General features: G+C 38.2%; 2 protein-coding genes across 2 annotated transcripts; both read left to right on the top strand.

Annotated features, from left to right (window-relative positions):
• The first annotated feature begins 14,329 nt into the window (after nt 1–14,329).
• On the top strand, nt 14,330–14,791 carry LOC139945349 (uncharacterized). Its single transcript, XM_071942700.1, has one exon. It carries the CDS (start codon nt 14,330–14,332, stop codon nt 14,789–14,791), a length of 462 nt encoding a protein of 153 aa, XP_071798801.1.
• A 1,464-nt stretch (nt 14,792–16,255) lies between these two features.
• Nucleotides 16,256–20,889, top strand: LOC139945394 (UDP-glucuronosyltransferase 3A1-like). The gene is made up of 4 exons (XM_071942742.1): nt 16,256–16,562; nt 17,737–17,965; nt 18,672–18,891; nt 19,995–20,889. The coding sequence occupies exons 1-4, from the start codon at nt 16,311–16,313 to the stop codon at nt 20,278–20,280; spliced, it is 987 nt and encodes a 328-aa protein (XP_071798843.1). The 5' UTR covers nt 16,256–16,310; the 3' UTR covers nt 20,281–20,889.
• The last annotated feature ends 741 nt before the right edge of the window (nt 20,890–21,630 follow it).

Below are 21,630 nucleotides of genomic sequence, written 5' to 3'. Positions count from 1 at the left end.
TTAAAAGTAGAATACAATGATCCACACAAGTTTGCTTCGAAATTGCGTGGTTGTCCTTCTACTGTGCGAACTAACACGGTCGGCCATTTATGGGAGTCAAAATTTTGACCCCCATAAATGGCCGACGTGCTAGTCGACGAGGTAAATGGAAAACCACGCAATTTCGAGTCATGTTTGTGTGGATCTGTGTATTCTACTTTTACAACATCTTTCTACCCATATGCATTTTATAAAAAACGGTTACAAACGCTTTTCAAAGACCAACTCGACCGATCCAAGGCAACGTGTTCCTTTAAGGTAAACAATACTTGTGTCAGTAATGCAGGTTGCAAAAGAAACAATCAGGAATACGATTGTGATGTTTGACCATTGGAAACGTCTAGCTCAGTTAGAAAATGTTAGGGTACGGTCAATTATTACTTTTTGTATGAAAGCAGGGTATACTGTCCGAAACCTAAAAAAAAACACCAGGTTTCTTATAAGAACAAACACTCCTCCCCCAACAAATTGTATATACCAGGGCCCATACTCATAGATCTGCTAAGCGCAACAATTTGCTAAGAACGAAATTTTTGCCTTGATAAAAACAGGATTACCAACCAGATTTTCACTTGATTTTTTAGGATAAGCAAACAACAGCCGAATACCAGTATCAAGCAATATGCAACAAATGGGAATTTGGTTGGTTATCCTGTTTTTATCAAGGAAGAAATTTCATACTATAAGCACATTGTTGTGCTTAGCAGCTCTAAGAAATTGGGCCATGTTGGTACATTACTCGCAAATTGACTGACTACAGTTCTTATTCTAGGAATGGGATTACAAATATATATTTATAACCTCTAGATTAAAATCTATAATTGAACAGAAGTCTGATTTCGCTTATCTCAAATTTGTACAAAGAGTTTGAGTCTAGAAATACGATGAAAGAGTCTTTGCATATTGAAGAAGGAGCAGTTATTATGGACTCGGGTCCAGGTGTCAGTTCAAATCTTTTAATTAATTAAAATGTTACTTTCCCCAAAATAGACTGAAACTGGAGCCGGACTCCTCTCACGTAGGGTTTCTTTGAAAGGGGGTTCCGCAAACCAGTTCATGTTCAATGCCCTGAAAGAATTATTGTCAGCCTTAACAATTGGAAGTGTTACGTTCTCTTTACTGGCATTCTTATACTAGAAGTTGGTCAGGGATTTAGTGTCAGATGCTATTAAAGAGAAATTATCTTAAATGTTTGCAGCTTAAGTTCATTACACTGAAAGAATCATTGTAACCATGAACAATTGGAAGTGTTACGTTCTCTTACTGGCATTCTTATTACTGGAGCTTGATCAGTTTAGTGTCCGGAGAAATTATCTTAAATGTTTGCTGTGTATGTTAATTACACTAAAAAAGAATCATTGTCAACATGAACAATTGGAAGTGTTACGTTCTTAACGGCATTCTCAAACTATAGCTTGATCAGGTTTAGTGTCAGATGCTAAAGAACTAATTTTACATTTCTGCAGCTAAAAGTTCATTACACTGAAATAATTATTGTCAACATGAACAATTGGAAATGTTACGTTCTTAACGGCATTCATATACAATAGCTTGATCAGGTTTAGTATCAGATGCTAGAGAACTAATCTTACATTTTTGCAGCTAAAAGTTAATTACACTGAAAGAAATTATTGTCGTGACAACAATTACCGAAATTTGTTTAGGTTGATCAGGGGTTTAATTTCAGATGCTAAGAGAAAATTATCTTGAAAATTTTGAACAGCATTTTTGTGTGAAAACTCTCTTTAAATGGTTTTTGGGGTTTGAAGAATAGACTCCCACGCCCTGCCGTGTAACTGAACCATCTTTGCGTCATTAGTGGAACCTGCGATCATGTATAATGCTATACTGCCAGCCAGATGCCAGACAAACACCTAATTAATGTACTCGTATTACGATATACAGCCTAAGGGCGACTTGGGCCGACTCTATGCGCCATTATTGCTATTCACAGCTCAGGTCGGAATTATCTCGTATATATAACTGCCGATGATTATCCGGATGGGGTTTGGGGGTTTATGACGTCACGATGGGGATGGATCCCTAACCAGGTATGAATCGGCCGCGGGAGTACAATATACACTCGAGACAAATGCTCGTTATGTTGACAAGAACATTTTTGTTTTTAAGTGTTGTCGTAGTTCACAGGTTTGCTCTTGTCATTCTGACATTCTTTTCTTTCTGATAAGACGGTTTATTGTCAATGTCACCGACTTGGTAATATCTTGTCCCATGAGGACAATAGCCTTGTCATTATCTGGTCAAAAGGTTGTCAACAAACAAATTATCAAATTTTCACAGGTTTGTTATTTTATGCATATGTTGAGACACACCAAGTGAGAACCCCTGGTCTTTGACAATTATTACCAATTATCCAGTGTCTTTAAATAAATCTACAATAATGCAAAATGAACGAAAATTAAACTAAGAGATAGGTTTAAGATATTTTACCTAGACAACGCTTTCGTTGAAAGGTGACGTTCAATAATTTATATGAATAGATTGTTCTTACTTCCAACATAAGTAATATTGTATTACTTTCTGATGACATGAAAGTTTTTCCTCCTCCGGCATTGTAACGGCAACAGCCAAGAATCGAAAGTCATGGCGGGTTTCCCTAACGCTGCAGCCCCCCCCCCCCCCGGGGGGCTAGAGTACTTTCCATTTTTCAAGACTACGTCATCATAATAGCATCGAGTTACATGAGTATCATAATACAGGACATTCACTGTGAGACAAACAGGGGATTCATTAACGCTAGTAATGGATTCGGAATTCACTTTTGAAGAGGTGACAATGAATAGAACTTCGTGTGGTGGATGAAGGGAGGTTTTTTGGGAGCGAAACATTGTAAAGAACAAAATACAATACAGGATTCGTAATTTTTGAGTAGATTGTAAAATGACTCTCACTGATTATCAATAATATGCGAAACGTTTCCTGATAAAGGACGTGGGTCTATTATGAAGACATTGACAAATAACTACACACAATGGCAACATTTTTTGAGGTGTGAGGTTTTTACGCTGTAATCTCAATCAAAACCCAACCATTGTGGTGGGTTTTTGTGTACGATCTATAGACATGGGCGTGGGCTTAAATAACTGAGATTTGAAGTTGAGATTTTGTTAACATCTTGGCTGAGTCGTATCCAAGGGTTCTGTGTTTAATGCAGACGTATGATGTCTGGGGTTCAATGCATTGCTGGGGTTCAATAAACCATGGAAATTTCATCTAATCAAATGGTCAATTGGTTAGTATTCTTTTATATTTATTCAAATTTATGCTTATGTGTTAACAAACAAAATAATTTAGTTAACGGCCTGACGTTTTGACCATAGCAGAGTCCTTTTCAAAGACTAATGTTGACAACACAACAAACATGAACAGGTAACTATAATTGAGAATCAGTGAAGTGGAAATACATTAACAGAGAAAGAGACGGAAAGCACACCAAAAAAGCAACAATGAATAGGGAGACAAAGGGGTGGCTAATTTATTAATTAAGTTAGTTCATTATATATTTTTTTATAAATTTATATGATTCTTTGTCTGTAGAAGGGTTTGTTTGCTTTGTGTGATTGTGTTAGAGTAACAAAAACTTAAGTTAGTGCAAATAATATTTCTTCACTGTCATCCCTTTATAACATGTTTTACTTTGAATGTGTTTCGGCCCTTGGATGTTGTAACAATTAGGATGTCTAACAACAATGAAGAAAGAAAACTAATGGACAAAAAACATTATGACAATAGTTTGTTGGTGGATGAATAATGTGCGTTCTTTGTACGTTTATTTATGACAAGTTGTGTATTAACAAAATCCATTCTGATAAACACTTTACTTTAAAGTATTACGGTGATGTAACTATCCCAAAATGTTTGAGTTAAAAGGAGTGTTGGTAATTACTAAAAATAATTATTAGCATAAAACCTTATTTTGGTAACGAGTAATTGGGAGAGGTTGATAGTACAAAACATTGTGAGAAACTACTCCCTCTGAAGTAACGTAGTTTTTGAGAAAGAAGTAACTTTCCACGAATTTTATTTCGAGACCTCAGATTTTAGAAATTGAGGTCATGAAATCAAGCATGTGAAAGCACACAACTTCGTGTGACAAGGGTGGTTATTTTTTCTTCTGTATTATCTCTCAACTTCGATGACCGATTGAGCTCAAATTTTCACAGGTTTGTTTTGTATGCATATGTTGAGATACACCGAGAGAGAAGACTGATGACAATATTACCAATAGTGTCCATTAAGAAGTGTTGCCGGTAACGCATAAAAACACTGTTTGGCTAAAAAAGTGAAACAACACCATGGTTCATTTTGTATTATCTGTCCGTTAGAATCTATGCTGGTGTAATTCACGCACACGGTGTGCGACACTGCAGTGGTTTGCACATCTAAAAACTACCAGGACATCATGAATGTAACTGGATACATACAACGCCATCTTGGATATCTGATAATCATTTTCATTTCATACAGTTATTATGCATTGAAGAAGAGTACAATACAATCCATATATGTTTATAATAGTCACTGACTGTCCCAGAAGGGATTGAAAAACAGGACAAGGGCTCCGTGCTTCCAGCCAGGGGCACTTGTACTTTCCCTGCGTCAGCCATATTTTAAGATATATTTTTTTTCTTCTCAAGAGTCCTTCTTTTTTTCCTGGCCGCGGTTAACGAATTAAAACCTTTGCCGGTCGTTTTGGTTGGGTTTCGTATGGCAAACCGGCTGTCAAGAACAGTTAGAGTAGAACCAGTCTGAAGTAAAAGACCAGACCCTCCAGTTCATATTCTCTGTGCCCTCGCTCTTTGTGAAATGCCATGGTTCTAAAGGCAGGATTTGAAAGCAGTAAGGGTTGGGAAAATAAGATAATTTGAAACGACCAGGTGGGACTTGTCATGGGCGGAGCGTGATCAGGGATTGGAGTCATACTACACCGGCTATAGGGCCGGGGCAGGCATCGCAAAACAACCCGAACTACTCATGTATGTGGTGTCTTACAGAATTTCATATTAAAAAAAAAACAAAAAAAAAAACGCAAAATCAAAATGTGTGAAAAAAAGTCGAGCAGTAATATTTTTGCAAAGGTATCAAAGACTGCAAAACATGTTTTCTTTTAATTATTTTGTGTTCCAGACAGCTGCTTCGAGTGTACTTAATAATTTGTTGTTATTTATACATCTGTTGATGTATTGACAAACTTCTGTAATTGATTAACTTCTGACTGTAATTATTTTTCAAAGAATTTTTCCCCAAAACAAATAATTTGTATTCTTCCGTTTGTTTCTTTTCGGTTTCCTTTATTTCTCTTCCCGTAGGGTATTTATCTCTTTGTTTACTTATTTATTCATTTATTTATTTGTATTTTATTTTATTTTATTGTTAGTTTATGTATATGTATTTCTGTATAATTTATTTATTTTTTCTTTGATGTAAACCTTGAGGTGGGTCGGGAAGGCCTGCTAAATGATTAAATATGCAAGATGTTCACCTTTTTCTTTTCTTGTTTACGTTAAGCTAATGGTATTTGGTAAGTGAACCTATAAATTTACTTTATCACTGAATACGTCTTATTCATCGCTATCAAATTGTGTTTTGTATATAGTCTCCCTCATCCTTACATTAATATAACCACCTCATCCAATACCTTCACACAAAAATGATTTCGAACTTAGACCCCAAAAACTTAGAAATCCCCCAGTGAGATCCGTCAAACTGCTTTAGAAAAAAATACCATCTCATAAAAACACCATGGGGTTTTACTACACGCAGCAGCTGAACTTGAACCAATTTGCAAAATGATCACTAAAGCCATTCAGTGCGTGCTGTGAGGACTGTTCGAAGCGCGCCAATAAATTCAGTGGTGGCGCGAAACCATAGACGGCCAACTCCTTATGTAATCGCTTGGATGACACAACTAGGTATGATGTAAGAGTCGAGGGGTGTGTGTGTTTGGTCCATTTTAGAATTAGAACGCGTATAGGAAAATTTCTGAGCACATTTGTTATTTCTTCTTCTGAGAGGAAATGTGTTATACGTTTGGTGATCACTCTTAAATCATTTGCAATAACAACTATTGGTTGGAAGCCTAATCAGCAGGGGCCAATTTCATAGAGCTGCTTAAGCAAAAAGTTTGCTTAAGCACGAAAATAGCTCGCTTGTTTTACACATAATACTGGCCATAATTTCATGCCATATACATTGCTTATGACTGGTATTTAGCTGTTGCTTACTTAGCATAACAATTAAGTGGAGTCTTGGCCGGTAATCTGATTTTACTAAGCAAGGTTTTTTTTTGCTTGAGCAAAATTTTGTGCTTAAGCAGCTCTATGAAATTGGGCCCAGCTTTCATCTAACACGCGAGTACCTTTTGAAACAAATGTCCAAAATGTTTATAGTTTTATTGAATAATGAATACATTTACATTTGTATAGGATTCAAACGATGGAACGACTCCAAAAAAACAAAGGTATACTTTTCCTTTAAGTTATAGCACAATAGAAGTAGAAGGAGCAGTGTAAACATGATTTCAAACTTGCCTTAAAGGCAGTGGACACTATTGGTAATTACTCAAAATAATTATTAGCATAAAACCTTAATTGGTAACTAGTAATGGGGAGAGGTTGATAGTATAAAACATTGTGAGAAACGGCTCCCTCTGAAGTGATGTAGTTTTCGAGAAAGAAGTAATTTTCCACGAATTTGATTTCGAGACCTCAAGTTTAGAACTTGAGGTCTCGAAGTCAAGCATCTGAAAGTACACAACTTCGTGTGACAAGGGTGTTTTTTTCTTTCATTATTATCTCGCAAGTTCGATGACCGATTGAGCTCAATTTTTCACAGGTTTGTTATTTTATGCATATGTTGAGATACACTAACTGTGAAGGCTAGTCTTTGACAATTACCAATAGTGTCCACTGCCTTTAACACGATTTTGTCCAGAAAAAACTTCCATTTTGAGTTACTTCTCAACGGATAAGGTATAGCACATAACATATTAGGGCTAGTGTCACCGCAACCCTGTAGTTTGCTTTTCAATTCAGAAACAACTGATTCAAGAAAAATTATAGCACCTCAATTTACAGAAAAACACCCTCAATTGTACGATCTTTTTAGAACACCAAAAGATAGAGAACTAAAGTCTAGTTGATGGGGAAATATAAAACGCATTTTAGTATCCGGCACTCGCCTCAACACAGCCGTTGGTAAATCAGATGTGATTCCTACCCAGTCGGGGTGATCCTCCAATGTCTTCAAGTCACGCTATGTGGAGAAATAGTACTTTGCCCTCCGTCATCCTGGATCTGTACCCTACCTTCTTTCCCTTGAAACGAAATGCGACACGTCGTCGGTAAAAATAATAACCTCTAATTCGAGCCTGAAATGAATCCGAGACCAGAAAGTTTTTGAAAGTTGTTGTGATGGGTGAGTTTTGCCACCCACTAACATGGGGCCTGGGACAGCGAGTCGCCCGGGTTGGTTTTACGGAGATTGCCTCATGCGCTCCCGAGCTGTAAGTAATACGCGTATTTGCAGGGCCCTATTTCATAGAGCTGCTAAGCACAAAAGTTTGCTTAGCATGAAATTTCTTCCTGGATAAAAACAGGATTACCAACCAAATTTCCATTTTTCGCATATTGTTTGTTACTGGTATTCAGCTGTTGTTTGCTTATCCTGAAAATCATGACTGTGGAAATTTGGTTGGTAAACCTGTTTTTATTAAGGAATAAATTTCATGCTAAGAAACTTTTTGTGCTTAGCATCTCTATGAAATTGGGCCCAGATGGTTGCTTAGCATAACAAAATAACGCTTACCAGAATAAGGTTTCCAATTTCATAAAGCCTGTATAAGCTAACAAACTTGGTAAGCACAGACAAATGACCAAAACGGATCACCAGCCAAAATTACATTAGGTAACACTGTTCTGGCTGGTGTCCCATCATGACTAATTTCTTGCTTAGAAAAGAAAATTTGTCAAGCAGTATTTTCTGTTGAACATTTGTATGAATGGTGTCTTGGTTTATAGCAAAATCGGTGTTTCATGCTTCAAGACAATGTACTTGTGTTTGGCAGACGTCTTTGTAATGGAAATATTTTAAGAAGAAGAATTTTGAGCAGCTATTTACATCAAAATTGCCTTTTTAAAAACACTTAACTAAATACGAAACAATTTTTTTATTCCAGAAACTTGATTGTAAGATTTGTAATCATGTTTTAAAACAGAGCATTGTCTTCAGGCTTTTTGGCCTTAAAAACAAAACAGTTAACAAGTGAAGTCTGTATTGCACATCGATGGTCTAATAATAACCGTCGAGATATCGCAGTGGGCATGATGTAATCACCGCGGCAGCTGACGTATCTCCCGCCGTCTACACCCCACAACCGACGGCATGCCTCAACATCGCAACACGCTGCGTATTCACACCGGGCCGTTCCGAGCCCGGGGCGCGGGGCGTATTTACAACGGCCGGGGATTGCATGGCTTGCTGTGGCCGTTTAGTGAACGAAGCCAGTTTGCTGATCGGCCAGATGAAGGATGTAGTCGTACCTGTCCCCCCAAAGGTCAAACCGGGGACCATCTGCAGACAGTAAGGACACTGTACAATACTAGTATTGTATTCATCTGTCATCAAACTGATAAAAATACAACATGAAATATACAATTCAAGAGAAACTGATGACAAGAATACAAAAGTGGACCAAATTAGTCTTGCCCTCTCAGCATAGTTTAGCTCCCGATAAAAAAGGTTTAAGTCCGCAACTGCCAAAGACTAGTCTTCTCAACAATTGCATCAAACCTGTGACTTCCGTTGGTCATCGAAGTTGTGAGAGAATAATTGAAGAAAAAACACCCTTGTCGCACAAGTTGAGTGCTTTCAGATGCTTAAATTCGACACCTCAGCTGAGGTCTCTTATTCACTACAAATATTTTAATGAGAAAGTACTTCTTTCTCAAAAACTACATTACTTAAGATGGAGCTGTTTCTCACACTGTTTTATACTATCAACAGCTCTCCATTGCTTGTTACCAACTAAGTTTTTATGCTTACAATTACTTTGAGTAGTATGGTGTCCACTGCCTTAACGTCTTCACCTTATGTGCAGTCACTAAACAGTTTATCGCCGTAAATATCTTCAAAAACCTAACAAATTGAGTGTGACCCAATTTGACCTTGACATTGGGGACAAATCTAACCCCTGAACCAACCATTCACATGAGAAGGTCATTCAATGTGGTCACCAATTCATCCAATTAAAATATTAAAGAGTAGTCAATAGTAAACGTGTGTGTAAAACATGTTTTGTATCTCTTTTGTGTGAGTGTTGGCTTTGAAAAGAGCCGGTTTGGTCTCTCGACGTTTCGAACAGCATCCTCTGCTCGTCTTCAGCAGAAATCTTTGATGTCATCACTCACGAACTCCTCAATTCTACCGAAACAAAACCTGAACGTGTCGATATATTTGTGTATCTTTGTATACTGCTTTTGTATCGATGTTCTCTTCATAATGATAAGACATTTGTAAAGAGCATAATGCAAAAAGCCTCTAAGCGCATTTTAGTGACCTCATTTTGAATCTTCATTACGAATCCACGATCCATGTTCTTTTTCACATAAGTCTCGGTGATCAAACCAATACTCTCTCTCTCTCTTTCACTGCACAACCTAAGTGACCATGTGACAACAGCTTCATTGTATATAATGACGTCCTAACATGACACTGGGCACCGCAATCTCAATTTCATTTTGCGGATCATTCAAGCTTTAAGCACTCAGCATGAGTCAAATGCGGCACACAGCTCCCGACGATAATTAAACTCTATTCATGCTCCCAGACCTACTTTCCAGAAAAAGGTTATTATTTTTAATGAAGGGAAATTTAGGTAGACCTATTTTAGTAATGTTCTTTTTGTTAAAAAGTCCACTGTTTCAACTAGGAAAACAGACCACGGGTAAACAATCTTGAGATCATCCTGAACCGACAGTTTGTGTAGCCATGGGTTTTGTTATTGTCAAAGACCATTATTCTCACTTGATGTGTGTTCCTAACACGCATACATTTACAAAACTGTAAAAATTTTGACTCAATTGGTCATTGGAGTTGCTAGAAAATAATTAAAGGAAAAACACAACTGTTACAGACAAATTTGTGTGCTTTAAGATGACTTTAAAAAAGGGCTTTAGGCCTGAAGTCTTGTTGTGTTTTTGTGTGAAATTACCTCTTTCTCACAAGCTAAACTCACAACATCAACATCTCTCCATTGCTCTCCAGGGTGCGAACCCCTTTACCGTTACGTTATCAACAAAATGTACCCGTAATTTCGACTCACAATACAGGGCGCCACCAATAGTTTTCTCAGGACAGGCATTTTCTTCCATCAATCAATAAATCTACGGTCATGTAGAGCGCCAAAATCAAAAGATTTTTTTAAGACGCTGCGGAAGAGTTGAACGGTTAGAGTAAGCCCGGGCTGCTGGAACAGGTGAGCTTTAAGGAGTGTCTTGAATGAGGTGAATGAGCTGCAGCCGATTTTACGAAACGCTAGGATTAATCCTATCTCGAGTTAGGACAAGTAACCTGTCCTAACTTATAATTTTTTTTACTTTGGAAACGGAACTGTACTCGTTCTAAGTCATATTAGTAAGAGCTTGGTGAAATTGACGGCTGGCGTTTCTGATTTGTATAGGAATCTTATTCTACATTTTGGGGACATACAAGCTAAATAGCGAGTTCTTGGCACAATGGTGTATCGGGGGGACAAAATACTTACAATATGTATGTATAGACCTTTGTTATGATATGCTACATTTACTGTTTGATTGAATTTACGTAATTTAATCCTCAATGCAGATTTTTCAAACTAACCAGTTAATCCCCTCTGAATTACAAGTTGTTGTGTCCGCCACAAATTTTCTCGAAGAACATTAGAGTGTTTTGATCCGTAAAACCACGGAGCTTTACTCCATGGTAAATCACAAGCAGTACATGTACTACAAACATCATGCACGCTACTGCATTCAAACGACCGAAAGTGCAGCTGCCAAACATCACCTCGGACCAATCAAAAACACAGAATTGGAAAGCTTACGTCACTGCACGTTTATCCAATGAAATCACTGTATCCAATGAAACCTTTGGGTATGTTTAACAAGTACCTGTCTAGGGGACCAGTCTTGTGGTTTATTAACTTAACTGGGTTTGGTTGGATGCTTAACAACTGACTAAATCACACTAGAGGGCGCTAGCACAAGGCAGTGCTGAAAGCTCGATTCCAGGGTCGAGACTAGAAGGAAATCTGTCACCATGCAATGAGCCTTCATTCAAAAATTTGTGAAAGTCGAGACCAAAGCTTGAGTGTTGACGGACTTCAGCCGATTTCACGAATCTCTATAGGATTCATCCTATCTCAAGTTAAGACGAGTAACTCGCCCATAACTTAGGATGGGTTCTATGCGTCCTAACGTCTTATGGAATACGGAACCTAAATCGTCCGAAAGTCCTTAGATTAATCATATTATTAAGTTAGGAAAAATTTGGTGAAATCGACGGCTGGTCCCCTTTCTTTATCCGCAAGGATATAAAGACAGATAGGCCTAGCTTTTCAGCACCAGTGATTTCATTGGATACTACGAAGTCATTGGATAAACGTGCAGTGACGTAAGCTTTCTGTATCTGTTTTTAATTGGTCCGAGCTGACGAAGTTGTGTGCTTTCAGATGGTTGATTTCGAGACCTAAATTCTAGTTATTATGAGGTCTCAAAATCGTGGAAGATTACTTCTTTCTCGAAAACTGCGTTACTTCAGAGGGAGCCGTTTCTCACAATGTTTTATATTATCAACAGCTCCCCATTATACTCGTTACAAAGAAAGGTTTTTATGCTAATAATTATTTTGAGTAATTACCAATAGTGTCCGCTGCCTTTAAACTCTTCTTATAACATTCTAATTTTGGGTGATAAAATTGACATATTTTTCCATCATAACCGCAGTACTTTGAAGTGAAATGTATCTCCAAATGCATTATAATACCCAAAGCTGCTGCACATCTTTATACCGTGTAGTGTTTTTGTTGGCATTTCACAGACTCTTTTATCTTTGACAGGGGTCTAGTTTTACTCTTCTAAAGATAACAGTTGTGATACTTTTGTTAAAGGAACATTACAGAATTGGTTTTGCTTGCAAAAATGTTGCTGGCAGTGTAAGCACTTTATGTAATCCACCATTATATAAACTGACAAACCTGTAGAAGTTTGAGATCGATCGGCCATCTGGGTCACGAGAGAATAGTGAAAAGCCGATTACAAATTTTGCATTGCATCGATGCCAAAACAAAAATGAATAAAACGCTCCCTGAGCGATAAACTCCAAACGCGACATTATACTATTTGTTTCTCATCAAAAAAATGAAACTTCAGACAGAAATATTTCAAGGGATGTTTTCTACTATCATCATCATCATTAGACCATGTAAGTTTTATGTAAATCTGTGATCTTCACGATTTTTGTTTCTTACCATTTCTGTAACGTTCCTTTAAACCCTGACAGCCGACCTTGTAATCATTGTGTAGACGTCTAAAGGTTGAAAATGAACATGTAAATAAATAAATGGCATAAGATTGGTCTGGAAACGAACATAACTTCATGATTTGGTGAGAGATTTGATGTCCTTTTAACCTTCTGTACCGCAACCTACCACGGCCAAGTAAAATAAACAACATGTTGCTCATCCGGACTTAAAAACAAATTTATGATAGTGGTTCTTGATATTTGGTATTTCCAATTTTGTGTTATTGTTTTCAAGATGGCCCCAATGTCTAAGATGGTCGCTATCAAATAAAAGACCTTGCTTGTGCAAAGACACAACCCGGGATTTTGCCATCCGAGTTTGAAAAATTATGGAGAGTCATAAATGCCACTCATAACCAGATAGTCACAGTTTGTAGTAATGCTTTAGAGGGACACGTTGCCTTGAACGAACGAGTTGGTCTAAAAGCGTCTGTAACCGTTTGTTATAAAATGCATGGTTAGAAAGATGTTTAAAGTAGAATATAATGATACACACAAACTTACCTCGAAATTGCGTTCTTTTCCTTTTACTTTGCGAAAAAAAACAGTCTGCCATTTATGGGAGTCAAAACTCCCATAAATGGCTGACCGTGTTAGTCGACGAGGTAAAAAGAAAACCGTGCAATTTCGAGGCATATTTGTTAAGATCATTGTATTCTACTTTAAAACATTTGTCCAACGGTTACAAACGCTTTTCAAAGACCAACTCGACCGATCCAAGGCATCGTGTTCCTTAAAACACTTTATTAGCGTTTTGTTTAATTATTTTCTTTTTAATAGAGTAGTTTTTCTGGACTCACCCGATAATAGTATTTGGTTGTGCTTGTTCATTTTTAATTAAAAAGGAAAATTACAGAAATGGTAAGAAACAAAAATCGTGAAGATCACAGATTTACATAAAACTTACACGGTCCAATGATGATCATATTAGAAAACATCCCTTGAAATATTTCTGTCTAAAGTTTCACATTTTATGAGAAATAAATAATCAAATTTCGCGTTCGGAGTTTATCGCTCAGTGAGCGTTTTATTCACTTTTGTTTGGCATCGATGCAATGCAAAATTTGTAATCGGTTTTTCACTAATCTCTCGTGACCCAGATGGCCGATCGATTTCGAACTTCTACGGGTTTGTCAGTTTATGTATTTGGTGGTTTAAAGTGCTTACACTACCAGCAACTTTTTGGCTAACAAAACTGACTTTGTAATGTTCCTTTAGTGAAGAAAAATCGTTGCGGCGTCCACTCAGAGCAGGTATGGAGCAACATGTTGTAATTAAACTTGACCAAAATAATATGCAGCTTGACTTGTTACAGAGTGACTCAAAACTATCAATTAAAAGAAAACTTAAAATATAACCACAATCCAACGAAGAAATACCAGACACACAAACACACCTGTATTATATCTAGCCATATGTGTTGTTTAAACACAATCCATGAGCTTTGGATCTGTTATCTAGTCGGGTCAAAGAGTTGTACCATGGAAGTAGTCTATTTCTGCCTCCATGGTTGTATATAGATATATATAGATAAAGACCAACTTATTATACCGGAGGCATTAATGAAAAAATGGCACCGTCCGTATTTTCAACCACTGTAGTGCTGTGTGTTTGCTTCATTTTGGTACCACAAAACACAAGTGCGGTATCCCCGACTTCAGACAAGTACAAGTTTCTTTACTTTCCCGCCCTTTCGACCGGCAGCCACTTCATGACCATAAGCCAATCGGCAAAAGTTTTGGCTCGACTGGGCCACCATGTTACCTTCTTATCCTCAAACGATGAACCAAAGTGGCAGCGGGCAGACGACGCGGATTTGTTCTCGCACGTCGTCTTCAAATCACGCTACACTCAGAATGACGTAAATAACGCAGCACAGGAATTTTCCCGCACCACGCTGAGAGGTGAAAGCAGGAATGGTTTCTTTATATTCAACACGATTTACGACTCCGTTGTCTACGGAAACCCTCCTCTAGTCGATATATTGTTAGGACAATGTGACGAGTTGCTCTCTGACGAACTCGCCATTGCGAAGCTGAGATCAGAGGAATTTGACATGCTGGTCGGCGATTCCGGTCAACTTTGCAATTCAATATTAGCTCAGAAACTGGACCTACCATTTGTCTTGTGCAGCAGTCTACCATCAATACCAGCCCAAAATAGACTTCAGTAGGTATAATTTTTATAAAAATACGCTACTGGTAACAGTGCGACATTTATGTAATGTTAGGCCAAAATGTAGTTAGCCTTTTCTCAAGGCATTCGTAGACTTTTATTTAAGTCCAAATCATTTGAGGTTCATTTTCAGTCCCATTGCTTAACGTCAGAAAATTTCCCAAACTTGTGCCTCGCCGCGGGATAGGTATTCGACATGATACAAGTTAATCTAATTTTTAACAGCTTTTTGAGGTAAACTTGATGGGGAAACAGGTCAAGCCCATGGGTTTCGGAATCCGGATTAAGTCGAACCTGTAATATATCAACACTAGAGGGCGCTATTTCCACAACCCTTGTAAGCTAGTCATAGACCTTTTCGCAAATACCGGGGGCGCGCGCGTAAAGCTTGGAATTAGGTGCATTGTGGTCTTGCTGGTATCCAAATTTGATCCATATCTATCCCACAATGCACCTCATTCAACAGTCTGCGCTTGCGCATTGGTATTCGCGATAAGGTCTATGAGTTACTCTGATGAATAAACGTGTATCTGAAAGTTTTACTCTGTGCAGATATCCACTCATTTTATGGTGGCAGCGCGGTAAAAAAACTCGTCAATTCTTATCCGAAAGTTGTTGTGTCATGCATTTCAAAGAACTCAGTATACTTTTCAACTATTAGAGAAGGTATTGTTCCGGTGTTTCTGGCAGTTTGTGTCTGCCGCTGCATACCAAACTACCCTTTACATAACTCGACGTCACATTTCAACAATATCAAAAACTTAAATTATTTGCATTGTTTAAGCGCTTCGAGTACTTTATTGGTAGCAGTGTAGCTGATATCTGTGGTTAAAGGCAGTGGGCACTATTGGTAATTACTCAAAATAATTATTGGCATAAAACCTTTCTTGGTGACGAGTGATGGGGAGAGGTTGATGGTAAAAACATTATGAGAAACGGCTCCCTCTGAAGTCCCATAGTTTTCGAGAAAGAAGTAATTTTCCACGAATTTGATTTCGAGACCTCAGATTTAGAACTTGAGGTCTCAATATCAAGCATCTAAACGCACACAACTTCGTGTGACAAGGGTGTTTTTTTCTTTCATAGTTATCTCGCAACTCCGACGACCAATCGAGCTCAGATTTTCACAGGTTTGTTATTTTCTCCATATTATGTTGAGATACACCAAGTGAGAAGACTGGTCTTTGACAATTATCAATAGTGTCCAATGTCTTTAAATAATTTGCATTGCTCAAGCGCTCCGAGTATTTTATGTGGTAGCAGTGTAAGACTAGCGGGTATCTGTGGTTAATCTTACGGCTAATTAATAACCCAAACAATTCACACAAACATTGAATACATAACTTAATTTACACCCCTTTAGAAAATAAAAATAAAACACAAAGGAGAAACCAATACATGTATAGTATAGGCTGACCCTACCACGTTTACACCTATTAATTTGTCCTTCTCTAAGTTACGGAGTCCCAGCAGATCCATCATACATCCCAGAGTATACCACAAGATACACCAACAAAATGACCTTCCTTCAACGGGTCCATAATGTCTTGAGCTACGGCATGATGGACTTTCTTCTACGCCAATATCTGGAAACGTATTATCCACTGAAAGTCAAACACAACATCAAGCCTGAGATGAGTATGCTTGAGTCTCAGCGCCAAGCTGAGATAATGTTCATCAATGGGAATTATCCACTGGAGACGGCCCGCCCACTTAACCCCAACACAATTTTCATCAACCCCGTTGTTGGGTTACCAAGTAACCAAGTGGTAGGTTTCCAAGATCTAAGTTAAATTCTTATAGTAAGATTTGCGGTGACAAAACAAAACTAACTCTGTATTGAGTAGTGGTTGGCGTGAGAAAATAACTTAATAAAGCGCTTTATCACTGTTTCAAAGCGCTGTACAGCCAAGAAAAACATTAAAACACAGGATACAAATATTAGCAAAAATAGCGATATGGTTTTAAAAACACACAACAGTTAAACAAGTAGCAACAAGTTAGTAAAAATTGCATTACAAACATTCATATTATACAGAATTAAATACAAAAAAAAATAAGCGTCAGGCGGACCCACAGAAGAGCCGAATTGTTTTGACGGTTTGTAGAGTTATAGTCACCATTTTGTTACACGATGTCACCGCTAACCTTACTGACTTGGTATTTTCCAACATCCATTTATAGCCTTAAGTATTATTTTGTGTGTCAACAAAAGAGCGACCGTGTACATTCTCGGGCATTTCCAGGCAGGCAAGATGCTACAAACTCTGGTCCACACTTAAAGACACAAACAGAACTGCTGAACAATTGTTTTGGGATGGGCCCCTTTCTTTAAACCCAATATATTATTGATTAAACAGAATCAGACAGTGCAATCTAACACCCGATACTCCACATTTATGTTGGTATTTAAAGACAGCAAAGGGTCATTGGAAGTATGGTACTTATCAAACACCAATTACTACCTCGTCTCCCTGGTAACCATGACTGTAGGTACCTACCGAACACCATCAAATCTGAAAAGTCTTGGCTAAGGTAAATTGTAATGCGTCTTCCTTTAGGCTGGCTGTGTACAACTCGTGCCTGCAGAAAGTCCAGGCTTTGTGGTTCTTTTGTAAACATTTGATGGTAACCTGTTGAACATTCGCGATCGGAAATTATTAGAAAATGAATGAACAATAGTGTTCGTATGCAGCTTTTGGAGTTTTTATCAAAGTGATCTACAACGTAATTCCTGCGGATGCATGTACCAACAGATCCCGTAAAATGTATGTATAACGCTTGATGTGTACGTGGCGTTTAGAATTCATTTTATGCGGGAAATCTAAACAAACAAAACTAAAACAAAGGAAAAAGAAGGAGAAAGCGGGTTTTCGGAACGGTATGAGGGTACCCTGAACTTGAATTTTGTTATATGGTTTCATGAATTTCTCTCCCCCAAAGGTTGACGAAGATGTGGCAGAGTTTTTGGAAACGGCACCGGCTGGTTTTATTATCTGCTCATTCGGAAGCTATTTTACTATGATGGAACGAGAAACGTTACAGATGTTTGCTGATGGGTTTGCCCTGCTACCGTACCGTGTGTTGTGGCAGACCAACGGAGACATGTCTAACATCAAACTAGCAGACAATGTCAAGATCGTTAAATGGGTGCCACTGGCGCAGATAATGAGTAAGTGGATTCTCATAAACTCCCGGATCAGAAATAACCCGGATTCTGTGTTCCAAAGTGGGTCAGACCATTTCCGAGTCTGGCTGACCCAGAAAGTGGTAAAACAAATTGGATTTTAACTCAGATTGTGTGCCACTTTGACTCATTTGGGGGTCATTTTGACTCTGGTTAAAAATTACCCTGATATGGATCAAGCCTCACAGAACCCGGGTCCGGATCAACCCGACCCTGATATTTTTAACTAACTTTAACTGATATTGTCTGCCACTTTGACTCATTTTGTGTCTTTTTTTTTAACAAAGATTCAGGTCAAAATTACCCAGATGGGTCAGACCCGCTCACAGAACCCGGATCCGAATCAATTCTGACCCTGATGTTTTCAACTCAGATTTTGTGCCACTTTGACTCATTTTGGGTCACTTTGATTCCGGTCATAATTAACCAGATGTAAAACTAACACATGTCCGTGATGCTCCTCAGATTCAAATGTTGATATCTTTTTCCAAAAATGCTCATTATACTATCGAAAGCTGCTTAAAGGCTTGAACAACCAAATGGGTGGTGCCATTAATTTCAATGTCCCTGTGACATCAAACGTCCCTGTGACGTCAGTCTTTTAGAAATCGGGGAAATGACAATGTTTATTATTTTGCTACATGAGCACTGGTTGTTACACGTTAATTGTCTGACTTGTCACTTTATGCAGACCACAAGAACGCCAAAGGAATTGTGTCTCACTGTGGGATTAATAGCATCCTAGAGGCAACGTTGGCGGCGCTTCCAGTTGTTGGGATACCTATCCTGGTTGACCAATTCACCAACGTAGACAAAGTAGTGGCATTAGGTTTTGGCATCGCCCTGGAGTTCAACGAAGTGACACCACAAACATTGAGTTCAGCCATCACAACAGTTGTGGAGAAACCAAGGTAAATATTAGACCTGTGATGAGGCGGCTTCACTATTTACGCATTATAAAGACGGCAAGCGGTAGACTTGACATCAAGTCTTTACAGGCATCAAGTATTTTAATATTTGAATGAGAAATTATCTCTCTCTCAAAAACTACGTTACTTAAGAGGGAGCCGTTTTCCCGCAATGTTTTAACATTATGAACACCCCTTACCAATATTCTGCCTTTTCATTGGTTTAGAGCGCGTCACATTTTACGCAAAGACAGTCAGATTGGTAGACCTGATATCAAGTCTTTTACAAACATGAAGTCTTTTAAAGTCACCTGGAAATATATATATACATATTTTGTTCAAACATTATAAAAATATGTTTATGAACAGTGCAGCAAACACTTCGAGCCGTCGTTCTTCGAGAATCTGGAATAGACGATGTGACCTGTCACCTGTGACATCACATAGTTACAAAACAGCCAAAGAACCTGGACTTCCTGCGGGCACGATTTGTACACAGCTCAATGGAGAAGAAAAAAAAAATCTTCTATTTTATGGAGATTGCACTATCTAATTCTTATCAACTTTTGATATGGTGAACTTTCATAACTCATGGATTTATGTGGACATTAGGACACAAAATGTCAGCTTCCCCATAGGACCAGTGTAGTATCTTGCCTGTCAGAATACACAAAGAATGCACAAGGCCACACTTATTGTAAACAAAGTTCACATGGTCTAGACACCACACATTTTGACATGAACAATACAATCCAACACAATGACATCTCAATATTTGCATAAAATAACAAACCTGTGAAAATTTTAGCTCAATTGCATCGGAGTTTGGAGAAAATGATGAAAGAAAAAACACCCTTGTTGGACGAATTTGTGTGCTTTCAGATAGGAATAAAAGACTCCTAGCTAGAAGTCTTTTATTATTATTTAGTGAGAAATTCAAAATCTATGCTACTTCAGAGGGAGCCGTTTCTCACATTGCTTTATACTATCACCAGCTCTCCAATTATTCTTGCAAAGTCAGTTTTGAAGTTAATTTTTGTTTTGAGTAATTACCAAACCTGTACCTTCCCTTTAAAGTGTTTTTATTTTTATTCTTCACCTCTCAGATTTCGCGAGAGGGCGCTACACGCATCCAGGATTTTGAGTGACCTGACGTCATTTGCGCCCCCAGCTGAGACGCAAGCTCATTGGATCTTACACGTGACCAAGTTTGGAGGCGACCATCTCCGTCCGCCAATCGATGATAGTTATTTCAGTAATCTACTTGACGTGTATTTGTTCCTTGTTTTGATTCTAGTTTTGATCTTTGGTTTCAATGTTTGTTTCTGGTATTTTTGTTGCGTTCGAAGATGTAGGCGCAATAAGCAATCAAGAAAACACAAACAAAAGTAAACTTTTTTTTTTCTGTGGTTGATTTGTTTACCCTTTATATACATCGATGTGTGATAAGTACTGTACATCCGGTGTTTTTCTTATTCCCAAATGGAAAACAAATTCACACGCAATGTGTTTAAAGCTAAACAAGAGTACAAACAAACTGATCTTCTTTATACTTTTTTTGTATCCAACTTCTATCATAAAGAGTAAAAAGTAACATGCATAAAATGACAAAGTGTGAGGAATCGGCCCCAATTGATCATCGAAATGGCAAGAGAATAATGAGAGCAAATCACATTGTTGCACAAATTCGTGGTGGGTGTGTGTTTTCAGATGCATGAAAAGGCTTCAGGCCTGAAGTCTTTTAATATTACCTCTTTTAATGTTACCTCTTTCTCAAAAACCATGTTTCTTCAGAGCATGGAGGAAGCCATGGAGGAAGTTTTTCATAATGTTTTTATATTATCAACAGCTCTACATTGCTCGTTACCAAGTAAGTTGTTAATGCTAACAATATATTTGGAGTATTAATAGTGTCCATTGAATTTTATAAGCTTATGTTTTTCAAAAATGTCTCACTTTATTGTAGACGTGTTTGATGTACAATTCACTGACAGAGAGCAAACCCGGACTACGTCACCGTTACGTTTGAAATAAATGTATACCCGTAATGTCGACTAAAAATACAGAGCGCCACCAATAGTTTACTTGGGACAGGCTCTTTCTTTTCGATGTGTCCTGGGGGAAAACATCATGCACATTTTTACAAAAATCAATGTGTGTACAGACCTAAGCTTAATTTAATTGTATGCTACTTTTACTGTTTGCTTGAATGTACACAAAGCGGTGAGATAGTTGTCACTGCTCTTGCGACGACTTACTCCGTTTATGGGGAGTAGAAGTCGGGCCGGCAGCGCGCAGTAGTCGCGCAACCAGCAGTTCGCGCGGAGAGCACCGCTGCAACTCGACTATCTCACCGCGTGGGAGGAGCATAAACGACTTGTCCACAAGTCTAACTTATTGCAGATAATTCAACTTAACCAGAACATACCCTCCGTAATTTTGAGATTTCATTCACATCAAGCTCCTCAAAGAAATGCTTGATTAGAATGTGGCCGATTTCACGAAACGCTAGGATTAATCCTACCTCGAGTTAGGACGAGTAACCCGTCCTAACTTAGAATGGGTTCAATGCCTCATACGCCTTCAGATAGGGAATTTAACTCGTCCTAAATCCCTAAGACTAATCCTAAGTTAGGATGAGTTTGGTGAAATCGACGGCTGGTGCCATCACTTTGTCTGCACTCAAGCATACAACCGAAAATGCAGCTGACAAACATTACCTTAGACTTGATTCAAGTCTTA

This window comes from Asterias amurensis, chromosome 12, assembly GCF_032118995.1.
Source record: "Asterias amurensis chromosome 12, ASM3211899v1".
NCBI classification, from domain to species: Eukaryota; Metazoa; Echinodermata; class Asteroidea; order Forcipulatida; family Asteriidae; genus Asterias; species Asterias amurensis.
This window is presented reverse-complemented; position numbering and strand designations above follow the sequence as displayed.

Excerpts from the sequence above, each read along its gene's own strand:
- LOC139945394 (XM_071942742.1), top strand. The coding sequence starts at position 16,311 with ATGACCTTCCTTCAACGGGTCCATAATGTCTTGAGCTACGGCATGATG. Across the intron at positions 16,563-17,736 it reads GGTTACCAAGTAACCAAGTG|GTTGACGAAGATGTGGCAGA; the intron begins GTAGGTTTCCAA and ends TCTCCCCCAAAG. Across the intron at positions 17,966-18,671 it reads GCCACTGGCGCAGATAATGA|ACCACAAGAACGCCAAAGGA; the intron begins GTAAGTGGATTC and ends CACTTTATGCAG.
- LOC139945349 (XM_071942700.1), top strand. The coding sequence starts at position 14,330 with ATGACCATAAGCCAATCGGCAAAAGTTTTGGCTCGACTGGGCCACCAT.